A 22,155-nucleotide genomic window follows, 5' to 3' on the forward strand; every position below is an offset into this window, starting at 1 on the left:
GTCATGGCAGCATGATACCCAAGGGCAGAAACCAGGATTCATTGGCACGTAGTAGGGTGTTCTCAAGTAGGTAGGTGACAGGTGGATGGGCAACCAAGCAAATGAACCACCTACAAACTCTGAGTGAGGGTGGAGGGAGGGTCCCCAATACTGTGTACATGGTGTGTATTTCATACTTAGGGATGGTTATGAGGTTCTTATAAAACTGGCATCTTGGCTTCCTAACTCTGATGCAGTCCCCTCATCTGAAATCATTCCTTTGTAGAAAAGGCCCTAAGCATATCCTCATAATCTTGGTATAAGGGTAATGATTTGAATTATATCATATGAGTACCCTACTACCCACTTATGACAGAATTTGGTATTCATGATCCAGTGGGATTATGGGGCTACATGAATCTCACAACTCTGGCTCATATGGACTCCAGATTTACTTAGCAGTGATCACAGTATTAGGAGTAGCAATGACAGTGGTAATAATGACAATAATTAATAATTATATGGTCATCTAAAGTTTATAAACTTTCAACATAGTTTCATGCTTAGAGTTACATGGTCAGAAACATCACTTGATTTTTCTGTAACTAAATTTAACTTAGCTGCAGATCCATCTTTTTCACTTAAGAATAGGAAGTTCTTGGGGTGCCTGGGTGGCTCAGTTGGTTAAGCATCCAACTTCAGCTCAGGTCATGATCTCATGGTTCCTGAGTTCAAGCTCCACATCAGGCTCTGTGCGGACAGCTCTGAGCATGCTTCAGATTCTGTGTTTCCCTCTCTCTCTTTGCCCCTCCCCACCCCTCAAAAAGAAATAAACATTTTTTAAAAAAATTTTTAAAGAACAGGAAGTTGTTAATCTTACATTTCTGGTTGACTTGGTCACCTCAGATTAAAATTTCAGTCTCTGGAGAGCAGGGTCTAGTTCTAGTTCAGGGTCTAGCTCTAGTTCAGAGTCTAGTTCTAGTTCAGAGTCCAGTTCTAGTTCAGAGTCTAGTTCTACATTGGGGCTGTTTCCCTGTGAGGGGTTTTGCCCCTTTCCGTCTCAGTGGTGGTGATGTTGGTGGTTTCAGGAGGCAGCTGGTGAAGCTTTGAGGTGCAGTATTCCAGCTCTCACTGGCTCTACTGATGGTATCTGGTTCCGTCCAGTCTTTGGCATCTTCTTTCTTTGCTGCAGCCTCAAATGAAGGTGGTGTTACTCCCATTCTATTCCTTCTCTTGGCACCGTCAGCACCCCCAACCCTGACTTGGGTCTCACACCATTTCCTGGCATCTTCAGAACCCACTGTCACCCCCTCTGTGTCTGGCTCAGGTGTACTCGTGAGGAAGAGGTACTGTTGGGTTGAAGAAATGTTCACAAAAGGCCTACAGTTTACTACCAGTTCCCTCCATCTAAGATTTACTCCCCACGTCAGTTTCTCAGGAGACTCTTAAATTCAATCTCTCTTGGGCTTTCAAATAATCTTAGGCCACCAAATTTATCTGAAGTCGACAGTTCAATAATTTACCATGATGTATGCATCAGGACTCTTTTGGTGCAAGTGGGGGGAAAAATGAATCCAAATTCACTTAGTAAAAAAGAGAAAAGAAGAAAGGGAAAAGACAGGAGGTGTGGGGAGGGGGGATGAGATTATGTGATGAATTTATCAGGATCCTTTTGATAGCCACTGACCAATATCCAGCTGAAGTTGGTTTAGGCAAAACAGCAGCAAAAAAGAAAACAAGTCGGTTCATATAAGTGAAAATTCAGAGATAGAGCTGAATTTTGACAGACCTGGAGCCAGATTCTCACTGAATGTCCCCATCCAGGTGGCAACCCTGTGGCCCTGCCAATCTCAGACTCCTATTCTGTTTGTTTTACAACCTCCCTGTAAGGAGGACTTCATCTTTCCCAGGATTTTGTACCAAATTCCTGGGTAAATGGTCAGCACAGCCCTGATTGGCCTCTTTAGATCATTGGTTTGCCCATACATGACCCATTCTCTGTGACATGGACACTCTCCTTGGCCAAGCGAAGACCAAAGGACCACCTCTGGAGCCAGCCCCACCCAGACTACGAGGACTTGGGAAGGGAATATTCCCCAAGGGAAATTTAAACTGTATTTCCAGAACAGGTATGAGAAGATTTTATTAGACAGAAAAACCTAACAGATGTCTACTACAGAAGGGAAGCCACCATGTCTAAGAAGAGAGTGTGAATTCATAGGAGAACATGGTAGGGGACCAGAAGGACTCAGGGTAAGAAGGCAAAGACCTCCAGGCCTGTAATGCTCTGCACACTATGGATTTCTGTTAGTTATCCCGGGTTCTCTCTCTTCCTCCTGTGGCTCTGAGGAGAAAGTCTCAGAAAGCTTGGCCTTCCACTTTAGCATGATGTTCCTGGTCCTTGAAGAGGAGATGGTCTCTCCCAATCAGCCTCTTGTCACCCCACTCAGTTGACACACCCCTCCCACTTATATTCATGGTGCTGGCAAGACTGAGAATAGGGTCTCTTCTTTGTTTTGGCCCCTCTCCCTCTTCACCCTCCTATCCGGGGGCAGCGGTGGGTATCTAAAGAGGAAGAGATCCAAAGAGGGGCTCAAATGCTCTGAATAAAGGAAAAGAGAAGAGGAAATTTTAACGTGACCTACTTCAACTTCCTGTTCTAACCTACTTCAACTTCCTGGTCTAACCTACTTCAACTTCCTGGTCTAACCTACTTCAACTTCCTGTTCTAACCCACTTCAACTTCCTGTTTTAACCTACTTCAACTTCCTGTTCTGTCACCAAAGAGCCATGAAATGAGCCTGACTTATGCCCTCTCTTCAGCTGCGTGGAGAGCGGCCTACTTCTGACTGGCAGGACCCTAGTGTCACTCCTTGTCACCGCTTGAGTGCTACAAAGCTCCCGTTCACAGCACTGGCGATTACTTACCTGGGGCCTGAGGTCATTAACCCTATCTGCAAGCCACAAAACAAACAGACAACAACAGGAAAAGAAAAAAAAAACCCTCCAATTTTCTCAAATCTCCCCAGATTTAAAAAGGAACAAAAAGTTACTGGTGTGCTTGCTGACTGCAGTGATTATGTGGTTCAATCATTTTGATTTACAATTGCATCTTTGTCCTGGTAGAAATAACTCCCTGCAGCTGAACCACGGGAGATAGAAATGGATTAACCTTCCAACATGGGAATTTAAGGCTCGTTTGGGAGCAGGCCTTCATTTGAAGTTAACAAAAAGTCTCTAGTTTCCATGAATACACAAAATTAAAGAGCATTCTTTCTTTCCTTTTCCCCCTGCCTTCCTTTTCTTTTGCTCTGCCGTGAAAAGGGAATTATCAGCAGCATCTAAGCCTCTGTTTTATTTTTCCCCTTATGCATTTTGTATCATAAAGCCTTTGAATCTGTTTGACGTGTTCCAGGCGCTCTGAGGTAATCTTGGGTTGTTGTGTGAAATAGGCTGCAGAAAAAATGAGAGGCGGGAGGGCATTCTGCGATGTAAAGTTGAGGGGCCGTGTTGCAAACATAAATGGCTTTTTTCCTTTACTTCCCGGAAATAAACAGACCTTAGTCTTCCTTTAGCAAATGAAAGGGCCATAAAACCAGGCCAGTGGGTCTCACACTTCTGTGGGTGCCAGAATCACCCAGAGGGCCTGTTGGAATGCAGATTGCCAGGCCCACCTCCAGAATTTCTGACTCAGTAGGTCTGAGGGGGCCTGTGAGTTTACATTTCTAGCGAGTACCCAGGTGATGCTGTTGGGGGTGGTCCAGGGAATCACACTCTGAGAACCACCGTACTCTACTGTACATAGAAAACCATCCCTCCTCCTCCAGCGGATCAGAGAAATAGACGGTTTCCTACATGCTGATATTCCCATCATTCCATCACTTTTTCCAAAATACCTATGAATACAGAGGCTGAATGGAGAGGCCCAATGGGTTCTGGTCTGGGCCACTGGGCCCGCTTCAACCGGATCATCTGTTGCTTGTAAAGATTGTGGAAATCAACGAAGACCAAACCAACGAGAACAAGCAAATGCTGTCTCTTCAGAGCAGGCTCCAGCAAGTACCTGCTTTTTGGGAGAGACTCAAAGGCAGGCAGAAGGGGGAGTGGGAGCAGGGAGAGGTGGGCAGAATGGAAAGGTGTCAGGTGTGTCCTGTTGGAGCCTGGTGGCCTGCAGAGCTGGAGCGGGGCTCACTAGAACAGATCCTGTGTGATTGGTTAGGGGGGTGTGTTTGACCTTCTCTGGCTGGCCTCACATTGGAAGCAGGGAGAAAAATTAAGGAGGTTGTCCGTTATTCAAGTCCTGGCCATCTGGGCCAGTTGCTACCAGGCTAGTGTTTGTCTTCCTGGAGGGTTATGTATTCGGGAGTCTGGCTTCCTGCAGAAAGGAAGTCCTCAAAGTGCCACCGACAGGTAGCAGCTGGCTTCCTGAGCTGGTAATTGTAGAGAATTGGGTTGGTCCCCTGGTCCCCAGGAGGTTGCACCTGTGGGTCTTCACTCTACTTTGATACACAGCCTGGATGCTGTCTGTTTGTATGTTCAGTCTCTCAGGATGCACTGTACCTACTCACCTTTAATAACTTGCTAAATTCTTGGTATACTTCATGTTGGCCAACTTTAATTCATGAGTGATTTTTATAACAGGCCCATTATGTGCAAAGTATTCTACGAGGCACAAGGAGTTTTATGAGATGCGGGCACCAATGGCAGCGAGAAGTAGCCTAAGTCCTAGGAGAATCGGGAAGAATCTTGCTTAGAATCTTGCATTCACCATGTTTACTGTAGAGGGGGGAAGAAGAGAGAGTCCAGGGTCCCCTTCCTCTCCCGGGGCAGAGCGCTTGGTCCCAGATGAGAGTTCAGCTTGGCCTCTTAGCATCAGGAATTGGCACTTTCTTCACAGGGTCAGATCCCCAGGGCCGTGTCCGAACTCCCTCTGCTCCCAGTAAGCCCAGTGCTTCTCTGCTGCAGGTGGATGATCTGAAAGCCAAGCTGGCCACCCAGGAAGTGGAGGTAAAGCAGAAGAACGAAGACGCAGACAAGCTGATCCAGGTGGTGGGCGTAGAGACCGACAAGGTGAGCAGAGAGAAGGCCGTCGCTGACGAGGAGGAGCGGAAGGTGGCCCTCATCATGCAGGAGGTGAAGCAGAAACAGAAGGACTGCGAGGAGGACCTGGCCAAGGCGGAGCCGGCGCTCATGGCAGCCCAGGCAGCGCTCAACACCCTCAATAAGGTAGGATGATCATCCTGTCCTGCCTGCCCGCCCCTCGCGGGGCCAGGGGGAGGCTCCTCCCACCCCAAGACATCATGGTACCCTGGTGTCCCAAAGAGATGCCAGAGGAAAGTTGGAAGGCTTAGGGTGGGATCCAGCTGTCACTGCTTTATTCATTAAGCCAACATTTATTTAAACTGCCCCTGTGTCATGCTCTGAAAATGACCAATGAAATCCCAGAAATGTGAGTCTTAGAACCAATCAGAACAGGAGATGCCAACTAGACCCATCCCTGCCCACCCCCTCCACTTCACAGATGACAAAGCCAGGGCCCCGTGAGGAGGGCCGCCTTGACCGGAGCCACAAACCTCATTAGAGCCAGACTGAAGCTCATGCCCTCAGAATCCAAGTCCAGAGATCGTCCAGCTAAGTTTCCCATGATTCTACCCACTATATACCCCAGACGTAGGAGCCTCACAAGGCGCTACGGAGATGTTTAGGAATGGAGATTAAAACACACGTTGGCTCCAAAATAATGAAAAAAAAATCAAACTTCACAAATATCCCATGGTTCACAGCACCTTACTGTGTGGCGATTAAGTTCAACTCCTGTCCATAACTGTTCGGTAGGACAGGCATGGCTTCTGAGATGTATTCACAACGTACTTTTTTTCCCTTTTCTTTTATTGTTTATTGTCAAGTTGGTTTCCATGCAATACCCAGTGCTCATCCCGAAAAGTGCCCTCCTCCATCCCCATCACCCCAATTCCCCTCTCCCCTCCCCCATCAGCCCGCAGTTTGTTCTCAGTGCTCAAGAGTCTCTCATGGTTTGCCGCCCTCTGTCTCCCTAACTCTTTTTCCCCCTTCCCCTTCCCCATGGTCCTCTGTTAGGTTTCTCCTGCTACACTCATTAGTGAAAACGTATGGTATCTGTCCTTCTCTGCCTGACTTACTTCGTTTAGCATTACTCTCTCAAGGTCCATCCACATTGCTACAAATGGCCAGATTTCATTCTTTCTCATTGCCATGCAGTACTCCATTGTGTATATATATATATATACACCACCACATCTTCTTGATCCACTCATCAGGTGATGGACATTTAGGCTCTTTCCATGATTTGGCTATTATTGACAGTGCTGCTATGAACGTTGGGGTATATGTGCCCCTATGCATCAGCACTCCTGTATCCTTTGGGTAGATCCCCAGCAGTGCTATTGCTGGGTCATAGGGAAGTTCTATTGTTAATTTGTTGAGGAACCTTCACTCTGTTTTCCAGAGCGGCTGCACCAGTTTACATTCCCACCAACAGTGTAGGAGGGTGCCTGTCTCTCCACACCCTCGCCAGCATCTATAGTCTCTTGATTTATTCATTTTAGCCACTCTGACCTGCATGAGGTGGTATCTCAGTGTGGTTTTGATGTGTATTTCCCTGATGATGAGTGACACTGAGCATCGTTTCATGTGTCTGTTGGCCACCTGGATGTCTTCTTTGGAGAAGTGCCTATTCATGTCTTTTGCCCATTTCTTCACTGAATTATTTGTTTTTCAGGTGTGGAGTTTGGTGAGTTCCTTGTAGATTTTGGATACTAGCCTTCACAAGGTCCTTTTGATTTGGTTCCCTTGAAATGTACCCCATGTATGTGTGCTTTGAAGGGGCGGGAATTAGCGACTTCTTCCTTTGATTGCATTTCATGATTAAGCTTCTGTTCCATTCGGATAACCATGGCTGAGGGGCCAAGGGGAGAAAGGAAGAGAAAGGGGCAGCGAGACTCCAGTCATGAGGAGCAGGTGTCAGAAAGGGACCGGGAAGCTGACCCTCATTAGGACCTCTCCCTGCAGCGTGCTTTTTCCTCCTCTTTGGAGTCTGGCAATTCACATGCCCCTCCACGTGGGCCACTTGGCCAATGTCTGAGACGTCTGGTGCTGTCTGCTGTACAGGCAGCTCGCCTCGGCTCCACGGGAGACACCTGTGCCTCCTTTCCCCCAAACGCACTGAGAATGTCGGCCACCCATGCAACACTCTCTCCCTCACTCCATGATTGGTGGGGGTTGGGGGGGTGGCTAGCCAGCTATTCTCACAGATTCTAGATTTCTGGGGTATACGTTAGACCCCAGTCCACTGCATTTCGCAAACGATGCCCCACGTCCTCCCTTAAAGGCAGTGGGTGGGATGCACCAGCAGATCTCATGGAAAATTCTCCCTTAAACCCCTACTTCCTGACTCTTCAACATGCTCAGTGCACATGAGGCATTTGAAAGGCAAAGCACTGGCCTTCTGGAACCTCCGTCTCACGCCTCACTTTGGAAGGTAGCGCCTGGTGGTTTAGGGCCTCATCAAATCTAAAACTAAACTAGTGACATGGAGTTACATGTAAACTGTAAGTCAAGATACGAGCGCATTCTAGTGTATCTTATGATGAGGGTAGTAGATTTCCTAAGGTTAAGGCACCTAGGCCCAAAAAGGCCATAAATGGGCCTCTACCCTGCATCAGGAGAAAACACAAGATTCTTCTTAGGAACCTGGGTGCCATTGGGTGGACTAGGAATTGGAGCAGTGGCCCCATTACATCACCACATCTTAGCCTCGACCTTACAGCACAGCCAAGCCAGGCTCCCTTGGCCCCTCAGAGCGTCATCCACTGGCCAGCCTCCAGGCCTTTGATTATTAGCCTGGGCCCCTCCCCACCACCATGGTTTAGGGCTCCCTCTCCTTCCATTTCCTCCCGTCTAAATCCTACCAGTATTCCAAAATAGGACTTACACTCTGGACCAATCTCTTCCTTTTCTGATGTCTCAAAGCACAAAACACGAGACCACTTTTAACAGAAGCTGAGTCCAAATACTGGATTTGGCTCTGGGTGTGATTTTCGCATTGCTCAGCCTCTGTTTCCTCATCTGAGCAATGGGGTGACAGTGACACAGTTCCCGGAAGGTTGTCATCGGGACGAAATGAAGTCACGTATGATGTCGCCGTCACACATGTTATCACTTCTTTTTCTACAACAATGGAAATAAAGTGAATGCCCATAAATACTTCCGGGTTAGGTAGTTGGCTGGTTACATAGCTGATTGGTTGTTGGTGAAAATAAACATATAGAGGAAGTGAGGAGATACGATACTGGAAATAGCACTGGATTTGAAAGTCTTGTACAGCCCTGCCACACAGGACGTGAAACTCGTTTTTAATGAGTGCCTACTAGGTGCCAGGCAAGATGATGGGTGCTTTCCTCCAACCGGCTGCAAAGCCTGACACGTGTCACTGATGTTCTTGACCCCTTGCTTTTTCTTCTGTGTTACATAGAAAGGGGTGGATATGAATTAATGAGCTCTTTATGTACACTCCCATCTAACATGTCAGCAAATCCTATCAATTCTGCCTTCAGATAAATCCAGAATTCAGATGCTTCCTATCCCCTCTGCTGCTCCCACACTGGTCCCAGCCACTGTCCACTATTACGTGGACTATTGCAGTAGCCTGTCAGTGGGTGTCTCCGCTTCCACCCTTGCTCAATTCTGTCTTTTCCCATTACAGCCAATGGACTAATCTTTTTTTAAAACAGCAGTTTGACCACATCATGCCTCTGTTCAGAATCTTCCATTGGCCTCCATCATATTCAGAATAAAATCCAAAGTGGTCCGGGAGACCTTACAGTTTTGCCTAGTTCCGTCTTCTGCTGTGCCAGTTACTAACCTTCCTCTTGTCCCTCTGACTCCCCCACACTGGTCCTGCTGTATCTCAGAGCAGGACCAGCATAATCCCACCCCAGGGCCTTTGAACGAGCAATCACCTCTGTGTGAAATGTCTTCCTACATGAACCCCCATGCCTCCCTCTTTCAGGTATTTGCCCAAAAGTTACCTTCACAGGAAACAAATAATAAACGCTTATTAATTTCAGTAAAAAATAAATTCGAGATATAAAAGATGGAAAATATAACCCAAGGTGAATAAGATTTATCATCATAATCATGTCGTAATCATACTGAACATTAACATAGCTAAAAAGTTGATATAACCATAATAATTAGGAGGGAAAAGAAGGCAGTAAAAATAGCTAAATACTCCCGCTCCGAGGAGGAAGTCACTTGCTAACATCTAAAATGAAAAATAAACAAAAACCTGTTCTTTATCGATAAGGAGTGGAATCTAGAAGAGACGAAGGAAGGAATGGCCAGCCATGGCTGCTGGAGACTGGAGTCGGAGTGTACAGTGTTGTGTTTTGTTCTGAGCCTGACAGCTCTGTTAGAGTTTGCAAACTCTGCACACAAATTACATAAGCAGAAAGAAACTAAAATTCCAGCGGCTTGAGAGCCAGATGGGGCCGGGCAGGAAGTAGGGAGGAGAAAGCCCATGAGGCAGGGACTATAAGGAAGAGCATTTTACTGGATGGAGCAGGAGGGAGGAAAGACCATCCCAGAAAGGAGCGATGTTTGCATAGACACAGCGGCGGATGCGCAGCGGGGTGGGGTGTCCGATCCGTGGTGCACAAATGGGCACCTCGGGAAGCAACACGATGATGAGGTTGCAGTGTCTAAAGTGAGGTTGATCGAGATCATTAACAGCCCACAGTGTCACTAAGATGTTTAACTGGGGACCAGTGGTTACAGCCCACGGGTTGCAGGATGCAAGACTGGGTCTCAGACCACATTTTTTAAAATGTTTTTATTTCTCTATTTTGAGAGAGTGTGCTTAAGTGGGGGAGGGGCAGAGAGAGGGAAAGAGAGAATCCTAAGCAGGATCCACACCATCAGCACAGAGCCCGACACGGGGCTTGAACTCACGAACTGCAAGCTCATGACCTGAGCCGAAATCAAGATCCAGGCGCTTAACCGACTGAGCCCCCCAGGCGCCGGAGACAGCATTTTTTAAAAATTGACCTATAATAGACCTAGAACGATATTCGTTTCAGGTACATAACATAACAACGTGGTGTTTGAATGTATTGCAAAATGGTCACCGCAGTAAATCTAGTTAACATCCATCACCACACACAGGTTTGTGTGTGTGTGATGAGAACATTCATGATTTTCTGTCTTTTCAAATATACGGCGCGGTATGGTTACAGTCGCTGTAGGTGACATCCCCAGGACTTACTCCCTTATAACTGGAAGTTGTACCTTTTGACCCCCTTTGCCCATCTCGCCCGCCCCCACACCTCGCCTGATGGAATGGAATAGATCAGCCTGTACACCGTGGAATGTGGGCATTATTGCTTCGTGAACCCAAGGGCCCCTTGGGTGTCTTCAAACCTTCTGCATTCCTGGGACTCTGGCATTTAATGACCGCCTCCCTGTCTTCTTGTCATTTCCAAAGTTAACATTAAATCTTTAGTTAATACATAAAGAACACCTGTAAATCAGAGTCTGGTAGTAAGTCTCTGCACACTTTAAGTCTCTGCTTTGGCAGTTTTATTTCACTTTTATCGCTACACTGAAATAAATCCAGTGTACCTTCTCCTTCCTCAGTTGAGGAATGGTCTCACTTTGCAATTTCATGGCCTTTCCGCTCCCGCCCCCACAAAATTACTTAGAATTTTCTGTTTGTTTCATATGTGTTTTTTACAGTGAATTTATTTCCTGTATTATATAAATAACCTATAAATGCCTTTTCCATGATTAAAAATTGTCCAAATAGCATCAAATACATAGAGTAGAATATAAAGTCACCATCTTTTTCACTCCAACCCTGTTTCTTTCCCAGAAGAATTCCTGGAATAATTTGGCATATCCATTCCAGCAGTTTTTCTATGCATTTTATAAAATATGTCATGTTTTTAAACCTTTTTTATTGTTTATTTTTTTGAGAGACAGAGCATGAGTGGGGAGGGGCAGAGAGAGACACACACACAAAATCCAAAGCAGGCTCCAGGCTGTGGGCTGTCAGCACAGAGCCTGATGCGGGGCTCGAATCCACCAACCGTGAGATTCTGACCTGAGCTGAAGTTGTATGCTTAACCTACTGAGCCACCCAGGTGCCCCTAAAATGTCATATTTTAAATATACATGGATAATGCCAACTTGCTTTGCCTCATGAAGTAAGACTGCTTCGTGCCAGTACTGACATTGAAGCCTGAATACTTCCTTAGGATTCCATACTTTAATTATAAACATATTTTTAGCTATTTATCCATTATTGCATGTTTAAGTTTCTTTTTTTTCCCAATGCAAATATCCCCATGCATACATATTTATTGCATATGCTGCTATTTCTCTGGGCCAATGAGACGACTGTCTGATACAACCACATGGCAGGCTTAAATAATGCCTCTTCAACCCTGTGAATTTTGCTCCGTATGACATGTGTGACTTTTCGTCAGCATGATCAAGCCAAGGGTCTGGAGGGTATCCACGGGGGTCCCAAGTGCAGTGTGATTGATGGCGGAAGCAGCATGGGGACCAAAGCGGAGGTGATATGGGGACATGAGCCAAGGGATGAGGCCAACCTTCTAGAAGCCAGAGGAGGCATGCAACAGAGTCTCCCCTACAGCCTCCAAGGGGAAACCAGCCCTACCAAGCCCTGCCAACACCTTGCCCTGAGGATTTCTGACCCCCCACAGCTGCGAGCTAAGACCTCCATGCTGTGTAAAGCCTCTAGCTTTGCGTGAACTTGTTACAGAAGCAATAGGAAACTCATGTGAGCAATATGCTCTTTCTCTATACAAATAATGACCAGTAACTGTCTTAAATGCTTATTCTGGTCTATATTTGTGAATACCACTTTTCCTATGCCCTTGCCAATCTTAGACATTTCTAATCACTTTAACTTTTCTAAATAAGAGCACAAACATTTTTTTTTCATTTTTCTTAAATTATAGATGTTTTCATTCTAAGGAGATTTGGACATCTTTTCCGATATTTAGATTTCTTCTTTTGTTCATTACTTGTTCAGATCGTTACTGTTTTTCATTTTCTTTTAAGAGAGCTCTTCTTTTTATTACTGAAATTACAGTTTTTTCAATGTTTTACTTATTTACTTGTGAGAGAGAAGGAGACAGAATCAGAAGAGGCTCCAGGCTCTGAGCTGTCAGCAAAGAGCCTAATGAACTCACGAACCATGAGATTATGACCTGAGCCAAGATCAAGAGTTGAATGTTTAACCCAGGTGCCCCTACAGTTTTTTTAGATATAAATTTTTACTATTAATCCCTTGGTATATATATTATAATTTTCTTCTCCCTAGCATTTGACTTTAACTTAATATTAGCAAGTAGATTACAAAAAGCAGCTTTTATAATCAAATAATTTGGAAAATTCTAGAATTACCAAGTTGAACTGACTTTTTTCCTATGAGACTTTTTAAGGCCTGTGCTATGTGATAAGCCTAGTACTAAAAAGATATAGGGAGAGCATCAGAAAATAAGACCTCAAATTAACCTAATTATGAATAGTGCTGTAAGACACATGTGTACTATATATGCTAGTAATATACTAGTCACCAACTGGCCAGTATGTTACTTATAAATAATATGAGTAAATTTCCTGTGTCACCAACCGGCAAGTTTTCCCTGTTAAGATTATTCATGTAACCACAGCCAATCCTCGATCAGAGACACAAAGCTCTTTGGTCATCTTGGGAGATGTCAAAATGGGACTTAACACAATTCAACAGCCATTTCTTATCAAAACCCTCGGGATGAACTAAAAAGTAGGAGTGACAAGGTAGAGGGTCTTTGGGAACATACCTAAAGGGATCTTACAAATCTAGAACACTTTGAGAAGTCAGAACTCGGGGGTTGCCTGGGGTGGCTAGGTTGGTTAAGAGTCCGACTTCAGCTCAGGTCTTGATCTCATGGTTCGTGGGTTTGAGCCCCGCGTCAGGCTCTGTGCTGACAACTCAGAGCCTGGAGCCTGCTTTGGATTCTGTATCTCCCTCTCTCTCTCTCTTTGCCTCTCCCCTACTTGTGTTCCGTCTCTCAAGTAAATAAACATTAAAAAAATAAAAAGTGGAAACTCAGGGGCACCTCAGTGGCTCAATCGGTTAAGCCGTCCAACTCTTGATTTCAGTTCAGGTCCCAAATCAGGGTCATGAGATCAAGCCCCATGTTGGGCTCCATGCTGACAGCATAGAGCCTGCTTGGAATTTCTTTCTCTCCCTCTGCCTCTGCTTTTCCCCTGCGCTTGCAGGTTCTCTTTTTCACGCATGTGCACATGCACATGCTCTCTTAAAAATAAACTTTAAAAAAAGACCTCTCAATAAGTTAAGTTTAAAAGGATATTTGGATATTTAGCTAACAGATGGCTGTCAATCCCGATCCAAGGACAAAACATTCTATCCAGTGGTAGAATATGAAAGGCATTCCCAATAAGATAGAAAAACCATGATATCCCTTCACTATTATATTAAAAAAAAAGACCTAGAATTTCTAGCCAATGCAGTAATAAATGAAAAATAATCATCACGTAAATGTTGTCAAATACCTGTCATTAAAAAAATAATGAAAAGGGAAGAGTTTAGGGATCATTACAAAATAATTTGCAAAAATTTATAGCTTTCCTAGTATCAGCAGTAGCCAGTTAGAAAATATGATATTTTAAAATAGCGACCAATGGGGCCCCTGGGTGGCTCAGTTTGTTAAGCATCTAACTTTGGCTCAGGTCATGATCGCACGGTTCATTAGTTCAAGCCCCGCATTGGGCTCTGCGCTGACAGCTCGGTGCCTGGAGCCTGCTTTGGATTCTGTGTCTCCCTCTCTCTCTTCCCTTCCCTACTCATGCTCTGTCTCTCTCTTTCACTCAAAAATAAAGATTAAAATAGCCACCAAAACACAAGGTACAAGTAAGCAAATATTAATTTGTTGAAACAGTGTGAAGGAAACTACAGATCTTTTTTGTTGAAAATCGTAAAATGGGAATAGACAAATATATATACAAGATCTGTGGATGGGAAGATTCAATATTATCAGAATGTCCACCACTCCTAGAATAATTTAAAACTTAAATGTAAATCTAATTTACCTCCAGTTTCATATTTGGTTGATTTGTTTCTAATGTCTTTATAAGTTGGTATCATTTAGCCAGCTGTTATATATTCAATAGCTTAAATATCTAACAATATGGAGTTGGAGAAATAAATTGTATCTCATCTAAATGAAAGAAAACTGCATACTTTAAGATCATGTTTTCCAAAAATAATGACATTGAAAATTTCAGATATAATTTCAGTGAAAATTGGTTCAAAAGAGAGTATAACCAGTGTTTGATATGTATTTGTGTGTGAATACATATTTGTATATATGTATATACATGACCATATATATATATATATAATTGTTATATATATATATGTATATATACATGTATATATCCATTCATTATCTTTCCTCTGTTAGTCTACATGTCATATGTGTGTACATATGTGTGTATCTATGACGTGTGTACATGATGTGTGTGTGGCATATGTGTGTGGTGTATGACGTGTGTGTTCTACATGGCATGTATGGGTGTACATAGGATGCGTGCATACATATGTGTATGTGACATGGTGTGACGTATGTGTGTATGCACATGACACGTGTGTGCCGTGTGTGTATATGACGTGTATATTTGACATATAGGTGTGTACACATACACATGGACATAACCAATGTTTCTCTCTCGATAGTAAAATTGAGTGATTCCTGCTTTCACTTTCACCTTTGCTAAATATTTCATAATAAATACCCTGTTAGTAACAGGACAAACAGTGCCTCCTTGTAAAACAGTTAACAATAGAAAGAAAGGGAACTGAAGGAACTAGAAAAGTTACAGCAAGTCCAGATCAATTTTAATGTCTGTGAAAGACCCTTTGAAGCAGAAAGGCGAAGGATTATTAAATTTGGCAACATAAAAGTAAATTCCTATATTCCACAGATGATCATAAACAAGATTTTTTAATTTAAAAAGGAAGGCATTCCTAGCCTTGTATGTAAGAGCGTTTATGAACTGGGCTGGAAATCCCCTGCGTGTGTCTCCCCTCCCGTTTACCCTGGCCCTTCCCTGTTCTGTGCTCCCCGCGACCTGGGAGGCTGGCCGGGCTTCCATCAGAGGCCCTCCTAGCCTCCATCTTCCAGGCCTCTTTGGCCCTCGTGGCTCCTCGTGGCTCCTCGTGGGGTGCCGGCAGGGAGGGAGGTGAGGGTGTCCACTCCTCTGGTTCCAGCCCGCCCTCAGCTGAAGATTATGTGCCAGTCAGGCTCCCTCCCCTCCAGTTTTCTCTCTCCCTGCCTCTCTCCCTCCCCTTCCTCTCCCCTTCCTCCCCTGCCCCACTCCCAGAGTCTTCCAGCCCCAATTTCCAGGGATGGAACCAGAGCCAAACCCAGAATTAGTACCAGCCCAGGGTCAGGCGCTTTCTCTTAACTTTCTTCAGTTGATAATTCTATAAATAGTCTTTTCCTTAGTTCCCCCTCAAATTCGCCAGTGTGTTATATCATCTTTTTGCTTTCAGGGACCCTAACTAATATGATCATCAAAAATAAAAAGATTGGGGCACCTCAGTGGCTCAGTCCGACTTCGGCTCAGGTCATGGTGGGTTCAAGCCCCACATCGGGCTCTGTGCTGACAGCTCAGAGCCTGGAGCCTGCTTTGGATTCTGTGTCTCCCTCTCTCTCTCTGACCCTCCCCTGCTCACACTGTCTCTCTCTCTCAAAAATAAATAAAACATTAAAAAATCTTTTTAAATAAAAAGATAAACAGCCCAGTAGAAATGTTAAGGAAAAGTTAATACCAAATAATTTATAACACAAGGAAATCAAATTGCTTAAAAACACAGAGGATGTTTAGCATTGCTACTAAATATGTATTTGCATATATATATATATTATATATATATATATATAAACACACACACACACATATGTGAATTCAACCAACGTTATATGTTATACCATTTTCAGCCTGTCAAAGTAAAATAGGATTTTTTTCTTTTCAATAACGTTACCAGGCACCTGGGTGGCTCAATCCATTGAGCATCTGACTCTTGGTTTCAGCTCAGGTCATGATCTCATGGTTCATGAGTTCGAGCCCCGTGTTGGTCTCTGTGCTGAGCACAGAGCCTGCTTGGGACTCCCTCCCTCTCCCTGCGCACCGCCCCCGCCCCCCGTCATGTGCGCTCACCCACTCTCTCTCTCAAAATAAACAAATTTTTATTAACTTAAATATTACTAAAACAATAAATCAGTAAATAAAGTTACTGGTACTGAAAAGGATGGCAGCGAGTGCAAACTTTCTCAAACACCGATAACTGGAATTGGAATTTCTGGAAAAGCTAGTACTATGTACGAAGAACAAAGTACATAGTACTACTGTGTACTAAAAATGTCCCCTCCCCTTTGGCCCAGCAAATCCACCCCTAATCTAAGCTTTTCACAAAGATATATGTAGAAAAATGTCCACCAGAGCATTACCCATATGGTAAATTTGTGGAAACAACCAGAAATTTCCAGAATTGAACGTTCCACACAAGTTGTGGGTCGACCACCTGATGCCATACCAAACTTTAAAAATTCTGTTCAGGATAACTAGTGACTTTTTCCATCCTCTTTTTAAATACTTCGCCTGCACTATCTCCAAGATATGTCCCAGATCCCGTCACTTCTCACCATTTCATGAGTTCAAGCCCACGTCGGGCTCTGTGCTGACAGCTCAGAGCCCGGTGCTGCTTTGGCTTCTGCGTCTCCCTCTCTCTCTGGCCCTCTCCTGCTCATGCTCTCTCTCTTTCTCTCAAAAATAAATAAATGTTGAAAACATTTTTTTTAAGAAAATAATTGCAAGAGCAAATGGAGCATCTTTCCAGAGGCTTCCGTCAGGAAGGTGCTAGAAATAATCCCCCCTTTGTAGATTCCCAAGCTCGGGAGCACCCCCAAATTTATTGGGCACAGGGGACCTAATCTTCAAAATCAAGATTTCCCCCCCACTTATAAAATGGGCCCTGACAGTAAGTACTTTGGAGGACATACGCTTCTCATTGATGGTCATGCAGACCTTAGTCCAACATCATGTGCATTTGTGACAGTTTCGTTTGCAGGTTAGCCGGTCTGTCTGCTCCCAGTTTACAGGTAGAAACACGGAGGCCTGGAGAGCTGAAGTGACAGCTTAGCAGGACCAACCCTTACGGTTGCATCTTCCCAATGCAAGTTGACAGTTGGGGCAGAGGCGGTGACAGCTCAGGCTGTGTCCAGCCTTCGGCCCAAATTATTTCTTAGCAGAAAATGTCACTTTGCTTTCAGGACAGTCATGCATAATAGAACAAGTCAATAGAACGAAGCAGTTTAATTAAAGGGAAAAAAAATTGGTTGGGTGACAATGCTGGCCCTCTTCCTTCCAAGATGGAAATGAATTTATAGTAACCTTACCTTTTATTCACGGCAGGCTACCTGTTTCAGGCTACGTCGGCCTCTTTCTCTTTTTTTCCATCGAATGTGAAATAATTGTGCATCTCTAATGTGCCGCTAGTCCGTTAAAGAGCCGCACACACAGAGCTGAATCTTCCGAAAGCCTGGAGCCACTGGGGACCAGCTTCTGGTTCCTTTTGATGAGTCACGACGTTTAAAATTCAGAGGCCTCAGCAGGCTTCAAAGCAGCCTTTTCAGATTAATTGGTGGGGAGAGCCCCCTCCATTAGTGGCCGAGGACAAAGAAAGTCCACTGGTTTGTTTTTCTCTAACAACCTCCTCCTCTCTCCCCAGACCAACCTGACCGAGCTGAAGTCCTTTGGCACCCCGCCCCTGGCAGTCAGCAATGTCACAGCTGCCGTGATGACCCTCATCGCCCCGGGGGGCAAGGTCCCCAAGGACCGGAGCTGGAAGGCCGCGAAGGTCAGCATGGCCAAAGTGGACTCTTTCCTGGACTCCCTGGTCAACTTCGACAAAGAGAACATTCATGAGAACTGCCTCAGGGCCATCAGGCCGTATCTGCAGGACCCGGAGTTCAACCCTGAGCTCGTGGCCACCAAGTCTTACGCGGCGGCGGGCCTCTGCTCCTGGGTCATCAACATCGTGAGATTCTACGAGGTATTCTGCGACGTGGAGCCCAAGCGCCAGGCGCTGGCCAGAGCCACCTCGGACCTCACCGCTGCCCAGGAGAAGCTGGCAGCCATAAAAGCCAAAATCGCTGTAAGTGACGCTGGGACTCCCTCCCCGCTTTGGTCCCCCTTGCCAACCCCACTGGGCAGCCTCTTGGGCAAACAGCAAGCCCCCCCATTGCCCAGCACCTAAGTGTCCTGATTTTTTTGATTTTTTTTAAATGTTTGTTTATTTTTGACAGAGAGAGAGGGAGACACAGAATGCAAAGCAGGCTCCCGACTGCGAACTGTCAGCACAGAGCCCAACACGGGGCTTGAATCAACACCCATGAGATCATGACCTGAGCCAAAGTTGGATGCTTAACCACCTGAGCCACACAGGCGCCCCCTAAGTGTCCCAATTTTTCAATAGAGGCAAATTTTTTTCTTTCTCAAATATTGTATAGACCATGCAAGACAGATCCACCAGACTGTTGGTTTTTTAGATTTTTGGTTTAGGTTACTGTTCTCTGAAAGCTTTTAAAAGCAAACAGTATAGTGTCATTTGGGTAGGTGGTCCCTTGACCGTAAATATAAAACTGTGCGGGTCGTTAGCCCTGATTAACCTCTGGTCGATGTTTTGATTACATCTGCCGCTCTCAGGATTGGGGGTGGGGTCATCTTGGGTTGACACCTCTTTGAGAGCGATTCCCCCTTGAACTTCACCTTTGCCCTTAAAACAGATACCACCAAAGCAAAGGTCAAAATCAGAGTCCCACAAGTTGGCAGAGCCGTTGGAAACCAGTCCAGGCTGTCCCCTTTACACACTTGTGACCTTTAAAAAGGCCCTTAAAATTTAATGGGTGCCTGGGTGACTCAGTTGGTTAAGCGTCTGACTCTTGGTTTCTGCTCAGGTCACGATCTCAGGGTTCATGGGTCCAAGACCCACATAGGGCTCTTGCATTGACAGGTTAGAGCCTGCTTAGGATTCTCTCTCTCTCCCTCTCTCTCTCTGCCCCTCCCCTGCTTGTTCTCTCTCTCTCTCTCTCTCTCTCTCTCTCTCTCAAAATAAACTTTAAAAAAATAAAATAAAATGCCCAAACTTAAGTTTCCTGAAGTAAAATGGACACAGTGATGTCCTGCTTCATGAGGTCACAGTGAGGACCAAAGCAGAACATGTGCACAGAGCCCGTGGGACCACCCCCTGGGGCCAAGACCGCTGCCGACTATTGCTACACCACCTCTACTGTCCTCCCTCCTCCTTCTGCTCCCTGTGTTCTTTACGTCATGCCCAAGTGCTGTTGGTCAAGTTCAACCCAGAACCCTTGCCGGGTCCTTCACATCCCCATGTGACTTCCAGGCCAATAAGATTCTTCCAGCAAACGTGTCATGATGGTAAGAAAGGGTGAGAAGTAAGATCACAGACGTGCCCCCTGCCTCTCGTGACACAGGTTTATGACCGCTAGATTAAATTCTGCGGCTCAAGGCGCCAGTCCCAAGGTCCCTGCGACCAATCTCTCTCTAAAGAAAAGATGCTTTGACAAAGCAGCTGATCTCCCTATGTTTGCTTTATAAATCCACGTGTTCCGGGCCAGTCTACTCAAAGCAGCTGACCACCACTGTGACAATGGCCCTTCTTCAAAGAACATGAAGCGCACAACGCCCTAACGTCCCCATGGCTGAGGTTTAAGGGAGAAAGTCCTCCTGACGAATTTCGTACTCCGCGGCATCTCCCAGAACAGTGTTGTTAGGAACTGTGCTTTGAAAGAGTCTTACTCGAGTTATTTTAACTAAAGGAACATTTGGTGCAAAGGGAATGTTTGCAAAATGTTTATACGTCTCCAGTAGCCAACATTCGCGTGATGGGCCCACTCAACGTGTGAAAGCGGCAAGCAGATCTTTCAAAAACTTGGCTACCTTAGGAAGGCACCGCTCTTCTGCCAAAATATTTTTTTGGAAAAAAAATGTATTTTTGCTCATAACAACCTCCTCTCCATCCTTTGCTTATCCACACGCCTATGAGCTTCCCAAGAGTTTGGAAACTCCCCCACTGATGACAGAGGTGATGGCTGACATCCACCCCTAACGTGAAGGGCCACCCTGAGCAAGGAAATTCTTCCTATGTGCCACAGTGACCATGGGCAGGCTTCTCTAGTCCCCAAGCCTTCTGTTTAGGATTTTAGGATAATTCCAAATAAAGAATGTTGTATTCAGGATACAGTTAAAATTTCTTTCCCAAACAGATCACATAAAGAGTCGTAGTTATATCTGATGGGTATATTTTTTTAAGTTTTTTTTTTAACATTTATTTATTTTTGAGAAAGAGAGCATGAGCATGGGAGGGGCAGAGAGAGACACAGAATTTGAAGCAGGCTCCAGGATCCAGGCTCCAGGCTCCGAGCTGTCAGCACAGAGCCCGATGCAGGGCTCGAACCCATGATCCTTGAGATCATGACCTGAGCTGAAATTGCACACTTAACTGACTGCGACACCCAAGTGCTCCTGGGGAGTAAATTTTGGATAGGTTTTGCTTATTGGTATTTCCTTTTTTTCTATAATGAGCGTATACAAATATTATGATTTATAAAAATAATAGTAATAAGGGGTCCTGGGTGGCTCAGTTGGTTAAGCGTCAGCTTCGACTCAGGTCATGATCTTGCAGTCCGTGAGTTCAAGCCCCGCATCGGGCTCTGTGCTGACAGCTCAGAGCCTGGAGCCGGTTTCCCATTCTGTGTCTCCCTATCTCTGTGCCCTTCCCCTGCTCGCACTCTGTCTCTCTCTCAAAAATAAATGTTAAAAAAAATCAACAGGAGATTATTATAAAAATATGATTTCTGGCCAGTCTTAAAGTAAGCAGAAGATTCCCAAATATCATGAACTGGCCCTGGAATTGAATGGCGCCTTGCCATCTAACAGAGTTTGGTTCAGTCCCTGCCAGTGTTTTCCCACCACCCCCCACCCCAAGGCTAGACTCATCTGACCGACTTGCCTCACCTTTCCCGCCTCTGCATCTGAACTGCTGACTTCTGACTTCCACCCGCCCGTGTGCTGTGCTGACATCCTGGTTCCTGATGGACCCTTAGGCAGGCAGTTGACATTACGCTGGATGAGGCCCTAAGATGTTCATCCCCACGTCTTCTCAAGGATATCATCCATATCATCGTGACAACTTCTTTTGGTTGAAACATGACCTTTGTTTGCTGCTCTCACACATAGAGGCAGCTTTTTAGGAACCCTCAGTTTTCAGGATAAAATCATTAACCTTTCCATCAGCTCTTCCCATCCCCCCAACCTCCTTCCTCCCAACTTCCGCTATCATTGCTTTTCAATTGCCCAGACCGCAAATACCTTCTATTCTGTTCTGCAACCAAAATTTAAAGGTCCCATGCTCTGTTCCCTGACAGATGAGAAAAGTTGAAAAATCAGTAAATTCCATTTATATTCTATGAAACTAACATATATTGTTCATAGCAGATCTAACCAATACATTAGAATTACATTTCCTTTTTTAAATAGAAACTATCATTTATTATTTCTTAGTAACCACAAAATGCTATGTGCGCTAATAAATTCTGAAACCGTGAAGGATGTACAATGAACACACAAAAACTGCTATTTCTATACATAAGCATTGAATAATCCAAAAAAGAGATCAAGAAAACTGTTCTTTTGGGGGCACCTGGATGGTTCAGTTGGTTAAGCGTCTGACTTCGGCTCAGGTCCTGATATCACGGTTCGTGAGTTTGAGTCCTGCGCAGGGCTCTGTGCTGACAGCTCAGAGCCTGGAGCTCCTTTGGATTCTATGTCTCTCTCTCATTCACTCTCCCTGTTCCTCCACTCATGCACTCTGTCTCCCTCTCAAAATAAATAGACACTTAAAAAAAACAAAAAAGGAAGCACTTCTTTTTTTTTTTTTGAGGATAGTTGACATACAGTGTTACATGACTTTCAACTGTACAACATAGTGATTAGACATGTTTACCAGTTCCCTTCTGTTCT

The 22,155-nt window shown here is 44.9% G+C and overlaps 1 protein-coding gene across 1 annotated transcript in view; it reads left to right on the forward strand.

Moving 5' to 3' along the window:
* DNAH9 (dynein axonemal heavy chain 9) overlaps nucleotides 1-22,155 on the forward strand; it is a 319,797-nt gene that overhangs the window by 214,432 nt on the left and 83,210 nt on the right. Inside the window, exons 49-50 of the mRNA XM_029928843.1 lie at nucleotides 4,945-5,205; nucleotides 17,843-18,268. Coding sequence (XP_029784703.1) covers nucleotides 4,945-5,205; nucleotides 17,843-18,268 — 687 coding nt within the window. The remainder of the gene's footprint in view (nucleotides 1-4,944; nucleotides 5,206-17,842; nucleotides 18,269-22,155) is intronic.

This window comes from Suricata suricatta, chromosome 17, assembly GCF_006229205.1.
Source record: "Suricata suricatta isolate VVHF042 chromosome 17, meerkat_22Aug2017_6uvM2_HiC, whole genome shotgun sequence".
Lineage (NCBI taxonomy): Eukaryota > Metazoa > Chordata > Mammalia > Carnivora > Herpestidae > Suricata > Suricata suricatta.